We start from the raw sequence: 19,981 nt of genomic DNA, 5'->3' as shown, positions 1-19,981 counted from the left end.
ACCTCCCTGCTCTATGTAAGCTCACCAATCAGCTCACATATGCCCTATGGTAGTTGTGTAAGTGATATGCAGAAAATAAAATAGGGAGGACAGAGAGTTTGTGAAGCAGGTTGCAGTGTTCTAAAAGGGTAGTAAGGGAAGGTCTCAATAAGGTGATATTTGAGTAAAGGTGTGGAGGAGATGAGGGAATGAGCTGGGCGGGCATCTCAGAGAAGAGCATTCTAGGGACAATGGCTTGCGGGAAGAGCAGGGAATAAGTGGCAAACTTGCTGAAACATTATCTATTGGCCAACCTGACCTCCTGACTGGCCAGTAAGCCCCTCCAAGTATGGTCACATCCCCGGCAGCTGGGCACACAGAAGGCATTGCTAAATGAAGGAACCTGGACTCCGATTCTGAGTGAGACAGTAAAGGGTCACCTTCCTCACTGCAACTTTTGTGGACTTGGAACCCTGAGACTGGCACCATTCATCCTCAGTCCCTACTGCACAATCCCCACACACCGTCCACTCCACACTCTCAGAGAGGAAAGACATATTACACCCTTCTGTGTCTCTGGAACTGGATCTGCGCACTGTGGGCCTCTCTGGAGTCCTCCTAAACAAAGGGAAGGCGCGGGGGTGGTGTGCTGGATGAAAGATCCCTGAGACCCTACCAGGGGCAGGGAGGCCTGATTCCAACAAGGCACTGCAGTCTCACTTGCACCATCTTCTCACATTTCACAAGAAAAATGGAGCTGTTCGACATCCAAAGAGCAAGTCAAACTGATGTCAAATCCCTGAAAGCTCTAAGAAATGGATGCAAGGCCACTGGGTTACGTGACACAATGCAAAAATGTACCACCAAGGGAGAGGAGAGCCCTGTCCTCTGTGTATAGCAGGTGTTGGCAGGGGGTGAAAAACGTAGCTAAGACCAGACCAAATCTACCTGGTAGACCCACGAAGACCCAACCCACCCAGAAAGGTGAAATCTACCAGAAGACCCTCGTGGAGAGGCCTGAGAAGGGAGCAGGGTCGCAGAGAGGAAACCTGAAGCATCCACCTAGGAGAACCCAGGAAGGAGTGAAGAGCAATGGAAAGTAAATGTATTAGTAAATCGAAGTGAATATTAACCGTTCAACATGTTAGATGATGTATACAAAATTAGAATATATGACAGCTGGAAAAGAGAAAGGGGATACTGGGTAGGGGAGGACCTCAAGCTACATCCCTAGAATCACCCACGGGGCAGTTTAACACACAGGAACATGCAGCCCCAGGCAAGCGGTATAATCACACCTCTACTTTCTTCAGGAAGATTTACAGGGACCCAAAAAGTATTCAGAGAGACATTGACCATTCAAGTATTGGAAGATAATCTTCCAAATCCTAAGGAGACAGGCAAAATGATCCTTAAATATCTGCATAACTATTAAATCTACATATTTTATGACATGTGAACACTTTGTGGCATAATGAAGCCTCTTGAATAATCAGTGTACTACATGGTTAAACTCTCTAACAGAACCTAAGCGAAATCTTACCATTTCAAATTAGAGAGCTTTAGAAGTGCTGTACCTAGCACGGCATGTGGTTCACACTTGTCAGGAACATCAACCCCCCCAACCCCAACCCTAAACCATAATGTTGTGCTTTAGGAAAACAGGATCTGCCCTGATCTGTATTCGACACTTTCTGGGAACAAATGATGGCTGCCACTCCCCTTAACAGAAACCTCTGCTCACTGACACCGTACTCCCCAACTCATACTGAATAAACATTTCCACACTCAGAGGCTAATAACCTGCAGGCTGGACTTTTAAAATGCATAATAGTAATCTCTAGTGCCCCCACGTGGCCATCGGTGATGTGACATCCTCAGTAGGGAGTTCGTCCTGAAGGGTGGGAAAGACAGCTGGAAAAATGTTGTATCAAAGATACTAAATATCCAAGGTATGAGACAGCCCAGGAAGAATGGTCCCTTCTATATTGCTATTTCTTCCCATCATATAAGTTTGGTAAAAGAGGGAAAAATGATGCGAAATGCTGAAAATCTGTTGGATTGAACTGGAGAGTTTTTGTCCAGTTCCATGGCCCAGGACAAACTGTCTCTGATCCGCATGGAGGAAATGGGAATAACCATCCTTGATTGTGAAAATTATACAAGCATGGATGTGATTTTTTGTTTTAAACTTTTACATAGAAAACATACGTATACATCTTTCTGTAACTTGTGTCTTAAACACTGCAAATTTTGAGGCATTTGTAAAGACTGATGCAGTACAATTATTATTTTTAGTCAACATCAAAAAGATACCAGTTGGCATGGGGGAGAAAGGAGGAATGTGGCTTGAAGAGGACATCATGTAATAAATTTATTATATTTTGTTACATTTTCCACTTTTCTCAATTCCAACTGTATACTATATAATCAACCGCTGTTTCAGAAATAAAATGTTTCAAACATAAAAATATAAATTCTGCTTCTTAAAAGTGCACACACTTTGAATAATAAAACATACAAATAAATAACAGAAATCAGTGACACATCTCATGCACTTGTTCTAAAATAAATTTAAAATGTACGATACACTTTTCTTCCAGCCTCTAGGAAAGACATCCTGCCTTCCGTGTTACTGTACAACAAAAAACAACACAGAAATCACTATCCACGGTGCATGAATAATACCAAAGCACTTTGTGTACAGTGATATGACATGCAGCTTTTAAGACAACTATAGAAATTCCAGTGTAAAAACTGAAGAGTTCAATCAAGAAACGATTTGTGTCAATGGGGCTTGAATTCAATTTTAACCAGTGGTGAGAGGCACAGTTGGTGAGCAAACCTCTATGGAACACAAACACGTATTTGAAAGGCCTACAAAGAGAACTTCAGCTTCGGAAATACTGTAACTGCTTTTGCATTTGGTATGACACCACACTGTTTATAATAGCACCTAGGAAATTTCATATTGCATTTTGAACGATTGCAACAGATATCGCTATTCTGGGTGACCTTTCTAAAGAAACGTTTCCAACTTGCATGTTTACTTGTATCTTTATTCCTTAAAATGTTGAAACCACCAGGTAAACTGTGGTGGTGTTTTGTAGGCAGCATGAGGGTCGACAGAATAAAACCATCTGAGATTACTTTGAAGGTGTTGTAGTGCATTCAGCTCACCACAGATTAAAACTAAATTTTATTTGCCTCCACAGTTAACACAGAGTGCCGAATTCTGGGATGTGTATTATTGATGGTAAAAAAAAATAAAAATAAAAATAAAAATAAATGAAGAAATAGCAACAAGGGTTTAAAAAAAAATAAGACTCCAAATAAAATGTTTCACATTCATTTTCAAACTGAAAAAAGAATTCCTGAAACTACATTCTGGATAAGAACTATCCTAGAGAACGAGCAAAAGTAGGAAATTCGGCGGCAGCCTGGGGTTTGCTACTGTAATTCCTACAAAAAGGCAATCAATCATTCTCTCAAAAGCAGGGACAGGTTTTCCAAGGCTAGGAAAGTTGTTTCTTATTTTCTTCTTTGACAATTTCTAGCTCGGAGTGACTTCCCTATTCCTCCATGGGGAAAAGGCCCTGGGAGACACTCAGCCTGCTCCGGCAGCTAAGACCACCAATTCCCAGCAGACTGGTGAGTGCTAGGCCATTCACAACATGCTCCAAGCTCCCAAACTGGGCCTTGAATCAGAAAGGCCCTATTTCAAATGGGAGTTTGGTATCAGTATCTCTCAATTCTTTTTATTCTTATTTTTTTGCCTCTCCTATGCAACTGAGGAATCGGAATCACTCCTGAGTAATTCAAATGGCAGTGATTCTTGCCATAATTCTCAGGAAAGGGATAACATATCATAGTGGTTCTCAATCTGACTGCAAATTAGAAAAACCCAGAAGCTTTTAAAATACATGCTAATTCCTGGAGCCCACCCCTACATGAATTAGATCAAAAGCTAGGGACTGGGACCCAGGCACTGTATTTTTAATAGTTCCCCAGCTGATTCTAGTCAATGTGGGTCTTCACTAACTCAGACAAGTCATTCAGAAGAGGCTTAAAACAATCTTGAGGAGAATACATGTGTGAGATTCAAAAAAGCCTCTTAAGTCTGCTGTGCACCCCTTCTCCCCACAATTGAGAAACACTAGATTTAAACAAATGTAAGATGGATCTAGAACTGAATCCACTGCACAACACTACCAGAAATTCCATGGGCTTAGTCTAATTGTGATCAGTGGCTGGGAAGCCCCAAAGCTTTTCAAAATAGCTCTAAGTCTCTACAAAAGCATCTTTAAATTCTTAACACTATTAGAAGCCACATTCTTTCCTTGTGACCACAATAGAATCCTTGAAGATATAAAAAATTAAAATCTATAGAAAATGGCAGGTTATTTTTAGAACAAAATACTTTAAGAAAGTCTTCAGGCTAAATACAGTATGTACACCAACGATGTGTGTTCAACATATCCAATTCCACTTCTGCTTGCAAAACACTTTACAATCTCACCAATGATCAGAAAAACAGTAAAGGGAAATATATGCAGAGCAAAACAAGAAGTCACATTCATGCTCTTCCACACAATGACGAGTAACCCATATTTTGAAAATCACAAATTTAAAAATAGAGCTCCATAATCTAAGTGTTGCCTTTTTTTTTTTTAAGACTTAACATTTCGTGTCTATGTTTTATTGGTTGCTTGCATAGGTAGTAACAGCATGCTTTCTGAGTTATATGGAGGCCATGCACAATTGTTTTTATTACTTGTGGAAAAAAATGGTCACACTCAAAATGCGCCTGCAAAATACTTTGAAAGTTGATCAAAAGGCAGTGTGAGACAGTGTTCATTTAAATAAAAGCACTGGATTTCTCCCCAAAACATGTAGTAGAGTTTAACAATAATGTACCTTTTATGAAATGAAAGTTAAAGACAGCCTGCACAGTAACTACTTTTTGTGTTTATGATAGGCACTGGTTTGTCAGCAAAGTTTGCCTTTCTCAACTACAAATAATACAAAGTTCCACGCACCTCCAGAATACGTGTTTTATTGAAACTGTGCTTATGATTTGCATACTATTTCAAAAATCCAACCCAGAAACACTAGTTACTTTGTATCCAATAATTATAATAACCTACATAGGAAACAATCACTTCAGCTGTTCAGCAATTTGTCCGAATGAAATGTAACATCTGATGCTCTTCTATGTGAAATAAAGCAAGTTTATTTCAAATAAATGAACTTTGTTCGCAGCTCTTCTCTACTCCATTTTCCCTAAAGGCTGCCACTCTTGGTCCCTTTACATACTGTTGCTATTTTTCTCATGATAAGTTATTTTAGAGGAATGACAATGTTACCCTCAAATCCCATATCCATCTCATACAAACATAGATGACCCAATGTTAACGTAAAGTGACTGTGTAATGGATTTTCAACCCCTAAATAGTAGAGACAGCTCAGTCTGAAAAAGTGGATGGAAGAGTAAAATGTCTCCAAAGATGAAGGGCACTTTTGGTTTCCAGACGGAACAGACTTGCTCAAGAGAACCACAAGCCTTAGCCGATTTGACCGGAATCCACGTGATCTCTTTTTCCAAGAGAACTGTCACTCCATTTAGGACACCATCACATCCCCTGCTTGATGGGCTGTGCTCCCAGGGCTCCTCAGCTACAGCAAATCCCTGAAGCTTTCAGTTTTGCCTCTGTGCTCAAAGCAGGCCCTCCATAAATGTTTGCAGAATGAATGATGAAAACAAGATTGCAAAAGGGTGTCAGGCAGCCTCAAAGATAATTACAATATTTTAGCACACCACAAATACTCCCACATCCGTTTCCACTGGTCCAGCATATTATTACTTACTTTCAGTTCAGCTGCTTTCAGGATGAGAAAACACAAAATGGATAGGAAATGGTCTAAGACGACTGGAGCCTAATGGTTTGAGTTTCCACATTATCTAAGGGATTACCAAGACAAGGTGTAGGGCTGTCTTAAGGAATGATATGGCCTCAGTGCAATGGATGTTTACAAGAAATCAAGAATAAAACTTTTTTAAAAAAGCAAACAAACATTACAGATACAACGTTACTGCTGGTGATTATTTTGTGCCTACTAGGAAATGACCGCTCTAATCAGGCCCATCTAGTTGTCAACCAGAAACCCAGGCCTATCATCCTTAGCAGATAATTCTTAACCCCAAAGCAAATACATGTTCATTGTGCTAAATACCACTGGGAAAATTTTAAAAACAAAAACAAAAACGAAAAAACCACCAAGTCTCCAACCCTACCAATGATCTAAATTGAATCAAGTAACTATTTTCCCACAAGATACTTCTCACCTCAAGGAGCACCTCCAAACTTTTGGGTCAAATAACCTTTCCTGTGGCCTAAAGTTGTACCTAGCAGTTGGAGATAATGAAATTTTCACTGTTTATCAACCACGGAAATAAAATAGCTTCAAGATGTCTAGACATTGCCATGATACTTCCTGATTTTTTCTATTAAACCTGAAACAAGGACTAAACTCCACAGACATTTAGTTTATAGACACTGAAATTTTATTCTAGATCCCATGGAAAACCAAAGGGATTTGTAGAAACTTTTTTCCTTTTATTAAGTCACTAGACATTGTGGAAAATCCATTCCTAGGTAACTCAAGAATAAATAAAAATATTTACCACTGTGAACATTAAACTAGTTTCTATTAATGTTTAATTGACTACAGCAAAAAAGAAGTGTTATTAAAAACCTTTGTCTAATCAAACTATAATTGTTTCAGAGATTCAGATAGGAGACTTCAAAGGAATTCTACCTATTAAACAAATATAAGAGATTTGAGTTAGACATTCAATTCCTGATATGGATGATCTCATATTTGGTGCATCTTTTTCTGGCGATAAAAGCGATACAGAAAAACGAGAGTGGTGGCTAAACACTGATGGGGCTGTGATGTGCTGGGCTGAAAGCAATGATAGCATCGAAGGTAGCCAGTTGCCGCAGTTGTACTGAGCAGAAGAGAGTGGTGCTGCTTTGAGAACCCACCAAAATCTGAACAGTAAAACGAGGACAGCGAGTGAAGAGGCGAGTACAGGGCTGTGTGCAATGGACAACAGGCTCACGGTCAATGAATCATGTGGAGCACTGTGGTAACTTTCACAAGGCTGAATATCTAAATCTTAAATACTGCCAAGGGTCTAAAATTCCAGCTACCCTCAACATAAGTGGCCTCCAGACTTGCAAGTTACCAGCTAATGCTCAAATTAGCAGCAAAATAAAGTTAAGTAACCTACTAAAAACTTTTCAAACCCAAGAGATATTCCTGGGCGGGCGGGGGGAAGGCAGTGCAGAATTCATAGCTATGCATGCATATGTCTTGTAGTTACTTCACACACAGCAATACTGAAAAGGGAGGTTATACATGGATCTGTGCACCAAGGGTTCAAGAATAACTTGAAGAGTCTGACGAAAAACGCTAATACTTAAAAGCACATAAAGTTAGCATGCTATATTTAGCGGCAAAGTGACAAATGCTATGCAGAGAGAATCAAGACCCTCACACTCTTGACATTTAAAAAAAAAAAAGCTAAAAATTAAGCAGGAAAGTATCGCCAGAAGACCTCGAAAAAGCTCGCAAAACTACATATTTTGCTTTTCTGTGAGCTTTTTGTGAGGTTCTCCTTTTTCTTAGTAAGAAATGCAATTTGCACTGACACGGCCAGATAGAACACACTCCAAAGCCTGCTTGTGAGTTCTGGGCATGAGATGAAATCTTAAGAACAAAGAAGAAATAATAAATGAGTTACTGAAAAGCAGCCCTAACAGAGACTGACAGACAGGATCCGAAGTGCATATGTAATACTTGATCACACATCGCTTCAACAAACCACCATTGGCTTTTGGCAGAAGGCAACTTCTTTCCTCTCCAAGCTACAAGATGGGGGAACATGAGCCCGCAGACACAGGGCATCGTGGAGCTTCCCACCTCTAACGGAAAAAAGCAACACCTGACAAGGAACATGATGTCCAGTCTTTCACCCAGTTTAGAATCCAGAACTTTTTTCCAGGAATCTGTCAAAGGTGTTAACTGCTCTACTACAGCGCAAAATTCCAACGGCCTTAGCTAGTAATTTTAGAAGAAGAAAAAAAAATGAAACAAGTGACTAGCTTTCTGGCTATGTGATCTGCCACCTCTTAGGACCTATCCCAAGACAGGTTTTGGTGCACACGTCACTGCAGATATGAAGGTGGTGAAAGGCTTCATTTCTACCTCGAAAACGTCTATCTGTGGCAGTAGGAGAAATGACACAGTCACCCACATGGCACCTTCCTCTTTAATCCATTTACTGGTGTGCATCCATCCTAGACTAGCTGAGTATATACCTGAGAAACATTAGTGTTAAAATATTGCCCTTTACAAAGACTGGTAGATGGGGCGAAAGTGCAGAAAGCAACAGTTTTTCCCTCGATTTGTTTCGTTGTTAGAGTCACAGTTTTTAGAGCTCCTGGTGCCACCCACAATCCACAGCAAGGACAAGTCCTGCTCAGAAGAAACACAAGTCAGCTCCTTCCTCCTTCCACGCACTAATGGTAGCTTTACTGGTTCCCAGGTTTCAAAACCCTCATATCCAAAGAAAGTCATTAGAGTTCTCTAGAAAGAAATATGTACAATTGCCAAAGGGACCGTCCTGGGTATCATCTACAATTATTCCAGTTAGCTTGGTGTCAATGTTTTGCCTATGGCTGTTATTTGGTTCAATGGCAGAATAAGGCGACGCTTTGAACAATTCGCAATTGAATTACACACACACACACACACACACATACACTCACACACACACACAGAGTTGGGCATGTGACTCAAAAAAATACAAAACAAAAGCACACGGGGCTTTGGTGGGAGGGGAGAGGTTCTAAATAAATAAACATCTTTACAGATAAAACACTTTGATTGCAGAAATATCACTGAGGTTTTTGAGAAGGCCGTGCAGAGGTTTGCATGCTAGAAGATAACTTTTTTGAGGATTTCTCTGCAGACTGCCTGCTACCAGGAGACGAGGGAACTCCAGAGTCCAGTTGGGAAGACTTGGATTTGCGAGCGGACAGCAGGGAATGTTTGGCAGAAGCAGGGTCCTTGGAGACAAGCTGCTCTTTTCCCGTTGCATTTGCATTTGGCTGCTGGGAAGCTGGAGGCTGGTGGCCTTTCTCCCCCTTGTCGTCCCCGGTGTTCTTACAGACGGACTTAACAGAGCTCCCACCAGCCTTTTTAGAGAGCAAGGCTGTCTTGCCAAGATCTGTCGAGCGCCGTGTTTCCTTCTGTCTCAAGGCTGACTTGAAGAAGGACAGCCCCTTGTCCTCAGACTTGCTGTCCCTCTTCAAACCAGACTTGATGCTTGCACTGGGGGAGCGCAGGCTGGCCATGGAGGAGCTCCGCACGTGCTTCCCGGCCCCCCTGCCCTCCCCTGCTCGGGCCTGGCTCACCCGAGGGGAGTTGGGTTTGGAGGCAGAGGTGGCGCTGGCTCTGTCGGAACCCAAGCTTTGTCTGGAGCCCTCTCTACTCAAGCTCCGGTCTGAAGTCCTGCTCTTCCCAGGTGGGAAGGGGCTCCTTGTGGCAGGGCCCGAGGCCTTTTTGGCAGACGTGGAGGAAGCAGTGTAGGTGAGGGCCGAGGCTGACTTCTGCTTCTGTGGCGAAGGAGACGACACGGAGTCCTGAGATTTCGGGGATGACTCCTTTCTGGGTTGGGCAGGGGCAGGGGCAGGGGATGAATGCCGTCCACTGCCCCTGGAAGAAGAATCTGCTTTGCTGCGGGAGCGGGAGGGTTTTAGAGAGACTTTTACAGGAAGAGGAGAAGAAGGGGATGTACTTGAAAGGGATGACTCCTGGCTTGCCAAGGCCGGTCTCCCCTTCCGCAAGCTTTTCTCTGGCTCAGAAGTGCCTTTGGAACTGGGGGATTTCTTGGTTGTGCTCTCTGGTTTCTTCGTGAGTGAGCCTGGGTGGCTGGGGGGTTTCACCTCTTTGACTGGAGAGCTGTCTACAGAGTCGCTCTGATCCACATAGGCAATCTGATTATTATTATCAAATGGATCAGAGACCGGAGGCAGGCGGTCCCCTTGTGCTGAATGTTTGCTCTGTGTATCTATGACACTGGAGTTCAATCTGCGGGTGTCTGATTCGTCTTTGAACACACCTTCCATGACAGCCAGAGGGGCCCGGCCCACAGCCTTGTGCTCACGGCGACTATGACTGTCGCTTGGTTCCTGGTAACTGTTAGAAAGGTTGCGCAAGCTACCAAAGCAAGAGATGGAGACCTTGTCATCTGCTGCCTCCCCAATCTTCTCCAAGGTGGAGGCAGAGCTGTGAATTGGCGAGTCCCCTGAAAATCGGGATGGAGAATTGGAGCGCATCTGCAGCTTAGCAGACAGGGACCATGAAGGTCTCATGCAATTTTCATTGACGGCCAAGGGGCTGGTGACAGAAGATCTAGATGACAAACTCTGACGCTGGACACTTCTCACAAATGGTCGAGTTGAAAAGCCTCCTGAACACAGCAAAGAGAATACTGTTAAGCTAAGCCAATGAAGATGTTCTAGCAACACTGTAAGACACTGAAGGTGAAATGAAGGTAAGCCTCATGGGATGAAAGGAGCATGACCTTCAGAGCCAGCCCATCTGGGATCAGGGAGTCCCAGTGTGGCTTTGACTTCTCTGAGCCCAGTTTCCTTATGTATAAAATAGGGACATTCTAACTCAGGATCATTCTAACACAGCAAACTTCTATTCGCCTCCTTGCCCTACATCAGGGCTTGCCATACGTTTTCCTGTGAAGGCCTAGACAGCAGATGTTAGGCTTTACAGGCCAAACATTCAACTCCGCCACTGCCACATGAAAGCAGCGACAGGTGACACAAAAGCAAATGTGTCAGACTGTGTTCCAAAAATCTTTACAAAGAAAGGCAGTAGGCTGTATTTGGCCTGTGGGGCTAGAGTTTGCTGACCTCTGGTCTAACTCACAGGGCAACTGTGAGAATTAAATACAATCTTAGAAGTCCTGTGCCCAACAGAGCACCTGGCACTCCATACATGCTGTGAGCTACTGACCCAACTTCATTACCTTCCTGACGGTGACCTGGGGCTCACAGAAATGAAGTCCTTGACCAAGATTACACAACTCATTAAAGGAAGTGCTAATACCAGAACCCAGAACCCCTTGACCCCCCAGCCCACCGCTGGCACCACTCAATTCCACATGTAAGCTGGCCTGTAACTGTTGACTACAGATGTGTATCAACGGAAAGAACTAAAAAGACTTGGATATCATATACTCCTATTTCCAGTGACTTAAAACTTCCAAAAAAATATTCATAATCAGAACCACATATTCCTATTTGGTGTGGCTCAAAACTTCCTAAGAAAATATTCTAAATTAAATTTTATATACAATGATACTACAGTTGTGATATTTACAAAATCCTGTCTTTATAGAGCCTAAGAAATAGGCTCTATTCTGTGGGCACCGCCCAGCACCATTACACAATGATGATGCTTAAAAGGATATTGATTTCACCAACTGCACTGCTTAAAAATAGATCGAGGCAAACCTTATTGAGGCTTATTGTTAAAATGACAGTGAATTCTAAGTTTAAAGGCAGTAATGAAAATAACCTCTGCCTAAACAAGCAAAGGTTCACTAGTCCGTTTTCCATGATATGTGAGGAGCCGGAAGGAGTTTAGGAATTGCAGTCCAGTATTTTTATTTTACAAATAAAGAGGAAGAGGCAACAAGCCAGAGCTAGAGCTATGGTGCAGCTCTCTTCGCCTGGCATTCTTCCTCCAGACTCCTGCAATTTTAACTCAATTTCATTTTCTCAGAATTATCCATCACCACTAGAAGCAGATTACAGTGATCGAAATGCTGGCTGCAGACTGAGACTTGTTGGCAGATTGAGTCACCGTGCTCATTATAGAAGCTGCACTCACTCCTCCTTCCAGTTCCCGGTACTGTGGCTGCCCAGTCCTTCCCACACCACCTGGGTCCCTGTCGGAATTAAGGTCTACCCTGCCATTACTCAAGCAGAAAGTGAAAGTTTAAAAAGAAAAAAAAAAAGTTCAATTTTTATCAGACTTTTTACTATCTCTATGCAAAGGCAGCAACAGCTTTTGTTTTAGATGCTTCTGTACTAAAAAGAACATTCCACAGCTTCCTCCCCGGGGAGCAGCATGGTGGAAAGGTGAGGCACTCCTGGGGCCAAGACAGCAAGGGGCCTCCGTGCCAAGCCTGGAGCCGACTCCCCACCAGGTGGCCTGGGCAAAGCAAAACGTCTCTGAGCCTCTTCCCGCTATTCTGCTTTTTAAAACACTTTGAAAAAAAAAAGAGTATACATTGGTATATAAAGCTCCAGCCTCCACAAGAGATCTTGAAAGTGGAAAATAATGAAGTGGAAGGAGAAAGTACTGGGACACAGGAAAAGCAAATGACTCTGTTAATACAAAATGCTTCTTAGGATCATAACCCACAGCTACACAGCTCCACTCCCTGTAGCTTCCTTTGCGTTCTCCTACCACCTCCTTGGGACTTAGCTCCTAGGAAAAACACGAGGGACTCTGCTGTGTCTATGAGTTACCATTCTGGAAATCTGTCACCAAAACCCACACCCACCATCATCTTCACTCCTTTCTCCAGTCATCTCCACGGACTCAGAGAGCGAGGCCAAGGAGGTGCGTCTGGAGGAAGCTGCAGAGGTCACGCTGGCTGGCTTGCTGCCCGGGAGCCGGCTCACCCAGTGTTCGCACAGGGAAGAACTCGTGGAGCCTGCAGAGAAGAAAACAGGCATGGAGGTCAGGTTGGGGTCCCTCGGCCAGCCTGAGCCACACACACCCTCATGAAGGTGCTACGAGCTGAGCTGGGTGGGTGCTGATGTCCTCACCCCGAGGTCAGCATCAATTCCCAGACCCTGTGTCATGTCGTGCCTGCCTGAATATCCCCAGTTAAGAAGAAAAGATGGAAGGCAGACTTCCGGACACATGAAATTTGTAGTAATAAAACGCAAGGATAGGGATGAATACTTTATAATGTAAGTCTGAGTCTTAAGAATTGGCAAGAGAACGGAAGAGACAAGCATTCATACATTCACTCTACAAATATTTATTAAGCATCCACATGCCAGGCACTGTTCTAAGCAATTGCAGTAATATTTTTTACACAAAGAAAAGAGAGTAAGCAGCAGTGTACTCTTTTTCTCTCAGCCTCATTGTTTTATGGAAATTTGTAACCATTTCATAATATTAATAATATACACACACATAGCTATATGTCAATCTGCGCTGTCTGTTCCAGGGATGCCCTTAAATATTTATTAGGGCAAGAGAAATTGCTCTTGAAATGGAGTACATGAAGCAGCATGACTGTCTCAAGTAGACCTCAAGAAGGTGTCATTTCTGAGCACATCTGAGACTGGTGAAAGAGCACTGGAGTTACCGCTCTGTTAAGTGAGTGAGTGGCTGTACACTGGGTGGGCTTGGCCCCCAGCAGTGGGTCACTCTGCTTGGGAGATGCCTTGTTTTCGATGCTTTGAACTCACCCCCTGCAACCTTCAAGAGAAGCAAGGATTCATAGCCCCTAACCTGACTGCACATTACCACATTCCAATCCTCTGTCATGCTCTCTTGAAGTCAAACTCTGCATTCAGGAACGTGTGTCCCACTTGCTTGGATTATGTGTGGCTACATTCATATTGTGTGTGGGTACTGGTCCCTGTGTTTATTAAACACAACAGGCTGGATGTCATCCAGCTAAACCCAAACTATCTAATATTATCACAGCCATCAATCCTTCTCCTAACAGAATAGGCCAATCTTCTCACTGGAAAAGTGGACTATTTGTAATGGTCCTTTACCCTTTACAAAATGTTTTAACACACATTTGCCTAACTGGATGCTACCATGAGGTAGGCATTATTATTACACCTGTATTACAGATGACTGCTATGTGGCCCCGATGGGACAGGCTCCAGATAACCCCAGGACAGAGAGGGTAGTATGCCACGCTGCTTTTCAGCTGATCCATGCATTTATCCAAAAGTACACATCATGAACTTTCTTTGCACCAGGTCCAACCCACTGCCCCTGGTGAACTCCGCTGGGCCACAGCTGCTGTTACATTCCTCCCCAACTTCCTCGACTGCAATCATTTTAGTTTCCAGATTAAATGGAAATGTAAGGATTCATCTGATCAAACTAACAGAGTCATGAGACCCTCCAGACAGGTCCTCTAGACCATTCATTACAATCTTTTGCTCTGAAAAAAACTGCCCAAGAACAAGAGTGGACCTCACCTGCCACTGAGCTGTTGGCTGACCATGACGGGATGGCTGTCCGCCTCTGGTAGAAGAGGATGTATGCTGTCTGCGTGCAGACCTCATCTTCTGATAGCTGCTGCACATCACTGTCGTCGAAGCAGTACCAGAGGCCGTCCACAGAGTTCTTACAGTATGCTGCCAAAGAGAGCCCGCCATCAGCACCAGGGGAGGCCGCACCAGCCACTTCATTCGACCCACAGACACCATCTCTTTGGCTCATCTAATTAACTCAAGAACGTTTTAAGGCTGCATGTAGCAACACAGAAAGAGGTTAAAAAAATTCTAAATTCTATATCACACTCAAGCAAACTGTCTTGAGAAATTCCAAACTATTCCAAGTAGACGCAGTTGTAGTTCATCTTAGAAAACACACACTTATCTAAACCAATGAGTCTGAACCAGGGACCTGTGTGTGTGGTGGGGGGAGTGGGATTTGGCAATGAATGGAGACATTTTTGATTGTCACAACTCAAGGGAGAGGTGCTACTGGCATCTAGTGGGTAGAGGCCATGAATGCTGCTAAACATTCCATAATGCACAGGACAGCCCCCCGCAACACAAAATTGTCTGGTCAAAATGTTAACGATGCTAGGGTGAAGAAACCCAGAGTTCAGTGTGTTGCAACATTTTAGGTCTATTACAAATAGAAAATAATATGAATAGAAATAACAATATAATGATATGACAGCAGATAATATTTAACACTTATTATGTGCCAAGCATCTTATTTAATCCTAAGATTTGTTCTCTTATTACTCCCAATTTCCAGAGGTTGAAAAAGATTAACCTGCTTGCCCAAGGTCGTGCAGCTGGTGAAAGGCAGGAGCCCAGCTCATTTCAGGTTTATCAAGTCCTTGGCTTGCACTTAAAGCCCTACCCTGCCCTGCTTCCCTCAGGGAGGAGCACAAACCATGCTCCATCGAAGTTCCTTGGCAGACTAAGAACACACAAGCTCATGAATGCAGGAGGACTTCTTTCCAGTCCAAATTCTAAGCCTGAGCTGGAAATAAAGAACATTCAAGTAGCAGCAAGAACAGACAAAAACTTAAAGAGTTCACAAAGCCACTCATCCTGCAAGGATATATCAAAGGGTTGGATCAAGCTTATATAGCAATATAAGCTTGATCCAGAAAAGTACATTATGATCACATTTTCTAAAAATATGCATTTATTTGGGGTGAGAAGAAATGAGTGCTACAATATTTAGCTGAATGCTGGAACAGACTCAGGATGGCCCCAGGGATGTGGCAGATAAGGTCCTGAGAGGTACCAAGAGTGACTCCCTCAATGGGCCGTAACCATTTCCACAAATATGGAGCCTTAAGAGATAAAAGGGACTCAGGTGAGAAAGGGCTACACCAAACAAGTCCCCCAAAAGGAGAGCATGAGTAAGAATCTATGAATGGAGGGAGGGAAGTTATTTGCAGCTGAGAACTTGCCGGAACCAGAAGGGAGAGAAATTAAAATGTAAGCAGCAAATGGAGCTCTAAGAAAACAGCAATTGTTTGGCCAATGGTGTCTGGTCAGGCTTGATGCACACATGACCCAACAGGGGAGCAGCTGCTCTTCTGGAGTGGTGAGTGGGAGCAGAGCTGTGAGGGACATGACCAGGAAGAGGACACAGAACAGGCTTGCACTCCTTTCAGTCTGCTCCTCTTCAGGATGGTCTCTTCTCAGTAACAGTGTGGAAACTGAGGCAGCACAGCAAACTCATTAATTACAAAATAATTCTACTTGCTTTTCTTCCTAGAACTATTTTCTGAAGTATTTTCTAGGCCAGTGCTACTAGAATTACGGCTCAGGGACTGACACAAGCCCACATGAGAGAAGCACCAAAAAGGAGAAAAGCATTTAAAAACTTTTGTAGCAATCTGATACTGCTGTGATGATTTTATTGTATTTTTACAAATGCACTAGTTCATAAAAGATTGGAAATTTTAAAGTAGAAAAAGACCAAGTTCTTCATCACAGATGGTGTGAGAGGCACTGTTCTAGAATCCTTATACAATCGTTTATATCATTATACCATCAATTATAGCTAGAACCAGTGCAAAATGAAGATTACATCAAAATAAACATTCCAGGCTGGGCATGGTGGCTCATGCCTATAATCCCAACACTTTGGGAGGCTGAGGCAGAGGACTGCTTGAGATCTGGAGTTCAAGACCAGCCTGGACAACACAGTAGGCCATGACTCTACAAAAAAAATTTAAAAATTAGGCCAGCATGGTGGCACACACCTGTAGTCCCAGCTACTTGGGAAGCTGAGGTGGGAGGATCTTGAGCCCAGGAGGTCGGGGCTGCAGTGAGCCATGATCACACCACTGCACTCCAGCCTGGGTGACAAAGTGAGACCCTGTCTCAAAAAATAAAATAAACATTTCAAATGGAAACTTAAAAGTGGGGGTGGGGGTAGGAGAGCATCAGGAAGAATAGCTTAATGGATGCTGGGCTTAATACCTAGGTGATGGGATGATCTGTGAAGCAAACCACCATGGCACACATTTACCTAAAGTAACCAACCTGCACATCCTGCACACGTACACCTGAACTTAAAAGTTGATGTTAAAAAAAAAAAAAAGAAAAAACTGAAAAACAGAGTATCTTTAATTCAACAACACTAAGAATATTTAAAACGTTCTCTAAACTAAGACTCTAAACATCTCATATATTAGAAAAGTGGTGGTATGGCCTCAGCATGAGAAAGGGGAAAGAATACAGAAAACATCTGAGCACATCCTGGGTAATGGGTCCCCTGAGGTCAGCACGACCACTTTCTGGCTCACTAACGTGGTAGCCAAGTTAGTGGACAGTTACCTGCCTCAGGACACAGAGCTAGAAAGATGCGTCTGGCTTTTAACCCAAGTTCCTTCCACCAAACTGTACTGCCTCTGAGGTAGCTGGGGGTTTCCAGGCATCTTCCCAAGGTCTGTTCTATTATATAAAGAGCAACATGATGCTAAAGTCTAGGCTGTCTTATTCTTCCCAACAATTTCTTCCTAGAAACTATGTAACAAGTCAGTCCGTATTTTCTTGAGAAACAGTGTTATAAATGGAAAATGCATTCTTTACCAAAGCTGAGCTGGGTGAATGTCAATCCAGGATGCTGGCAAAGGTGTTAAAACACCCGGTGAGTTGTGAAGTTAAATGACCTCCACGTCCCTTTCCATTCTACGAGTCCACAAGTATAGAATTCCATCACTCAGTACCAAAGAACACAGACATGACTGGTAATGCCACAAAAGCAAAAATCCAACGAGACACAGTATTTGTACACATGGCCCCCATAAAATAGAAATCTAAAATATGTAAGATACCAAATATACTATTATCATCATTGAAATATGGCTTAAACCAAAGTACAAGGCAAAATATATCTAAACACTTAATTCATATTAACTTGTGTCTTCTATGAAGTGAGAGCATCTTTTAAACTTCTCTAGCTTCTTTCTCCCCTTGAAAGTGCTTCCTGGCCGGGCGCGGTGGCTCAAGCCTGTAATCCCAGCACTTTGGGAGGCCGAGGCGGGTGGATCACGAGGTCAGGAGATCGAGACTATCCTGGCTAACATGGTGAAACCCCGTCTCTACTAAAAATACAAAAAACTAGCCGGGCGTGGTGGCGGGCGCCTGTAGTCTCAGCTACTTGGGAGGCTGAGGCGGGAGAATGGCGTGAACCCGGGAGGCGGAGCTTGCAGTGAGCCGAGATCACACCACTGCACTCCAGCCTGGGAGCACAGCGAGACTCCGTCTCAAAAAAAAAAAAAAAAAAGAAAGAAAGTGCTTCCTAGAGCAGGCAGAGGCAATCCAAGCCATTCCATTAGGAGATGCACTCAAAGTTGGGATCATTCCTCTCACCAACAATTGCTGCCTGCAACATTTAAATATTTAAAGAACTTCTGGCAGTAAAATGAGTTTGAAAAAAAGAAAAATACCTATTTAAAGAACTTGAACTAAAAGGGTTTCAAAAATAAAAGATTATTGTGTCCAGTAATCTTCCCAACCCCTGCCCTCTTGGAAGAGAACAGAGCAGACTGAAAGAGTGAGTGTGAAAGGTAGCAAGGCCACGGACTCCTCTCCCTTGGCTGATGGGGAGGGAGGTTCATGGCTAAATACTAGAGAAAAGAGTCCCAGAGATTTAATAGTACCCAGGACTGGGCAGACCCCACCCCTCCTCCACCTCTCCCTATCTTTATAAATCAATGGTCAGCACTAGCACTCGGGGTCTTGTTGCAGAAACCACTGAATTAATAAAGAAAGTCCCTGAGAAGTATGCATGTATAACACACTGAGTGTGAAGGATGCAGAAATCCAAATCCTAACCACTCACATGGAAAATCAAATTAATCACATCAACCCTCACATCAACAAATAAAGCCCTGAAATCTGCCTGGCTCCCAAAAGGCTCATACAGGCCCGTAGCCCAATGATTCCATTTCTGAGACTCAATCTCAAGGAAATACAGAATTAAAATTCAGAAAAAGTGAAAGAGCATAAAGATATTTATCAGTGTTACATGAAAAGTTAAAAACCAGAAACAATATAGATGTTCAGCAATGGGTAAGGGTTACATAACATTAGAGGTCTATCAACAGAATATTCTGTGGTCATTAAAAAGTATTTAAGGCCGGGCACGGTGGCTCACGCCTGTAATCCCAGCACTTTGGGAGGCCGAGGCGGGCAGATCACGAGGTCAGGAGATCGAGACCATACTGGCTAACACGGTGAAACCCCGTCTCTACTAAAAATACAAAAAATTAGCCGGGCGTGGTGGCAGGTGCCTGTAGTCCCAGCTACTCGGGAGGCTGAGGCAGGAGAACTGCGTGAACCTGGGAGGCAGAGCTTGCAGTGAGCCGAAATGGCGCCACTGCACTCCAGCATGGGCGACAGAGCAAGACTCCGTTTAAAAAAAAAAAAAAAAAAAGTATTCATAGGCCGGGCACGGTGGCTCATGCCTGTAATCCCAGCATGTTAGGAGGCCAAGGCGGGCAGATCACCAGGTCAGGAGATCAAGACCATCCTGGCCAACATGGTGAAACCCTGTCTCTACTAAAAATACAAAAATTAACTGGGTGTGGTGGTGGGTGCCTGTAGTCCCAGCTACTCGGGAGGCTGAGGCAGGAGAATTGCTTGAACCTGGGAGGCAGAGCTTGCAGTGAGCCGAGATTGTGCCACCGCACTCCAGTCTGGTGAAAGAGCGAGACTCTGTCACACACACACACACAAAAAAGTATTTATAAAAAATTAAGTGTCCACATCAAGCTACTTCTGTTACAATACTAGGCGTGAAGATGAGGATGCAGAAGTGCATGTGTCACTCACCCCTCACTGTGCTGCTGTGCTTCTGAATTTGTGACCTGTCTATCCACCCCGCTGGCCCATGAGGTTAGGCAGCAGGTTCCTTTCCCCAACAGCTGACCCTGCCCCTCCAGCACACTGTGACCAGTCTATTCTCTGGCTCCGACCTCTGCCCACTGCTCACACCTCCACCACAGAACCCATGATGTGGGACTCCTCTTTTTAAATTATATCTGTACCCACGTTTCCCCCTATTTGATTACACTCTCGGAAGACAGAGGCTGGGGACCTATTGATTTCTGCTGTGATAGAACCCAGGGCAAGCAGGATGTGAGGGGCTCAATAAA

General features: G+C 43.5%; 1 protein-coding gene across 1 annotated transcript in view; it reads right to left on the bottom strand.

The window, feature by feature from the left end:
• Positions 1-2,339: 2,339 nt before the first annotated feature.
• The window catches only part of USP31 (ubiquitin specific peptidase 31), a 103,741-nt gene continuing 86,099 nt past the window's right edge, over positions 2,340-19,981 (bottom strand). The window contains exons 14-16 of the mRNA XM_017953253.3: positions 14,316-14,474; positions 12,641-12,793; positions 2,340-10,522 (exon numbers count right to left, since the gene is read on the bottom strand). Coding sequence (XP_017808742.3) covers positions 8,946-10,522; positions 12,641-12,793; positions 14,316-14,474 — 1,889 coding nt within the window. The 3' untranslated portion in view covers positions 2,340-8,945. The remainder of the gene's footprint in view (positions 10,523-12,640; positions 12,794-14,315; positions 14,475-19,981) is intronic.

The sequence above is a fragment of the Papio anubis genome, chromosome 18, assembly GCF_008728515.1.
Source record: "Papio anubis isolate 15944 chromosome 18, Panubis1.0, whole genome shotgun sequence".
NCBI classification, from domain to species: Eukaryota; Metazoa; Chordata; class Mammalia; order Primates; family Cercopithecidae; genus Papio; species Papio anubis.
This window is presented reverse-complemented; position numbering and strand designations above follow the sequence as displayed.